The 1,202-nt window shown below is 33.8% G+C and overlaps 1 protein-coding gene across 1 annotated transcript in view; it reads right to left on the bottom strand.

The window, feature by feature from the left end:
- NAEGRDRAFT_49050 (uncharacterized protein) overlaps positions 1-1,202 on the bottom strand; it is a gene marked incomplete at both ends in the record, with an annotated part of 2,718 nt that extends 1,516 nt beyond the window's left edge. Inside the window, one exon of the mRNA XM_002677019.1 lies at positions 786-1,202. Within this exon, the coding sequence (XP_002677065.1) occupies positions 786-1,202 (417 nt within the window). The remainder of the gene's footprint in view (positions 1-785) is intronic.

Below are 1,202 nucleotides of genomic sequence, written 5' to 3'. Positions count from 1 at the left end.
ATCAATAGTTATATGATTCATGATAGTTTAAAATTGCCTTGGTCATCTAAGGATAGGTCATTAAGGTTTGAATGAATTGATATGAAATTCAATACCAATTATTGATATACCATGATTAATTGATCTATATATGATGATATAATTGAAAGATTTCAAAATTAATATCATTTCATTATACTGACATTCATAATTCTCATGATTACACTCCTGACTAGTTGAATGATTTCAAATTGTCACGAAACTGATACTGTGGTGTTAATTCATCATTGGTAAGGTACTGTATCAATATCAGGATGATCTGTATAGTACATGTCATTGTCACATCCCTGTAGGTATCAAGTGGATCAGCCATGTACCATGTATAATATGGATGAATTTCAAAATGATATTAATGTATTTAATTATCATGTGTAGATGTATTAGAAGTGAATTGAAGTGGTATAGATTTCTATCTTCAATGTTAGTATAGGTCAGTTGACAAGTTGAATAGTAAATGTCCTGAATTGATACCAAAGTATTTGAAATTGATATATATTGTTATTAACATGACTTATAAGATGATTAATTGATTTGAATTGAATTTGAAATGTTTTCATTGATATTCTAATTGTCTAATCTGTTATATGAAATTAACTTATATAAGTCATTATAATGATGTAATATTATGTTATTATATGATTATATATTAAATTTGGAGTATATTGATATATAATATATTGATTTATAATGAGTATTTATTGAGATAATTAATTAAGATGAATAAAAGTCAAAATGTTGGGTCTGACCTTAGTCGTGGGTTTGGGTTTGGGTTTGGGTTTGGGTTTGGGTTTGGTTTTGGGTTTGGGTTTGGGTTTGGGTTTGGGTTTGGGTTTGGGTTTGGGTTTGGGTTTGGGTTTGGGTTTGGGTTTGGGTTTGGGTTTGGGTTTGGGTTTGGGTTTGGGTTTGGGTTTGGGTTTGGGTTTGGGTTTGGGTTTGGGTTTGGGTTTGGGTTTGGGTTTGGGTTTGGGTTTGGGTTTGGGTTTGGGTTTGGGTTTGGGTTTGGGTTTGGGTTTGGGTTTGGGTTTGGGTTTGGGTTTGGGTTTGGGTTTGGGTTTGGGTTTGGGTTGGGTTTGGGTTTGGGTTTGGGTTTGGGTTTGGGTTTGGGTTTGGGTTTGGGTTTGGGTTTGGGTTTGGGTTTGGGCTTGGGTTTGGGTTTGGGTTAG

Source organism: Naegleria gruberi (genome assembly GCF_000004985.1).
Source record: "Naegleria gruberi genomic scaffold NAEGRscaffold_24, whole genome shotgun sequence".
NCBI classification, from domain to species: Eukaryota; Heterolobosea; class Eutetramitea; order Acrasida; family Naegleriidae; genus Naegleria; species Naegleria gruberi.
The sequence above is the reverse complement of the archived record's forward strand: the minus strand, read 5'-3'. Positions and strand labels throughout refer to the sequence as shown.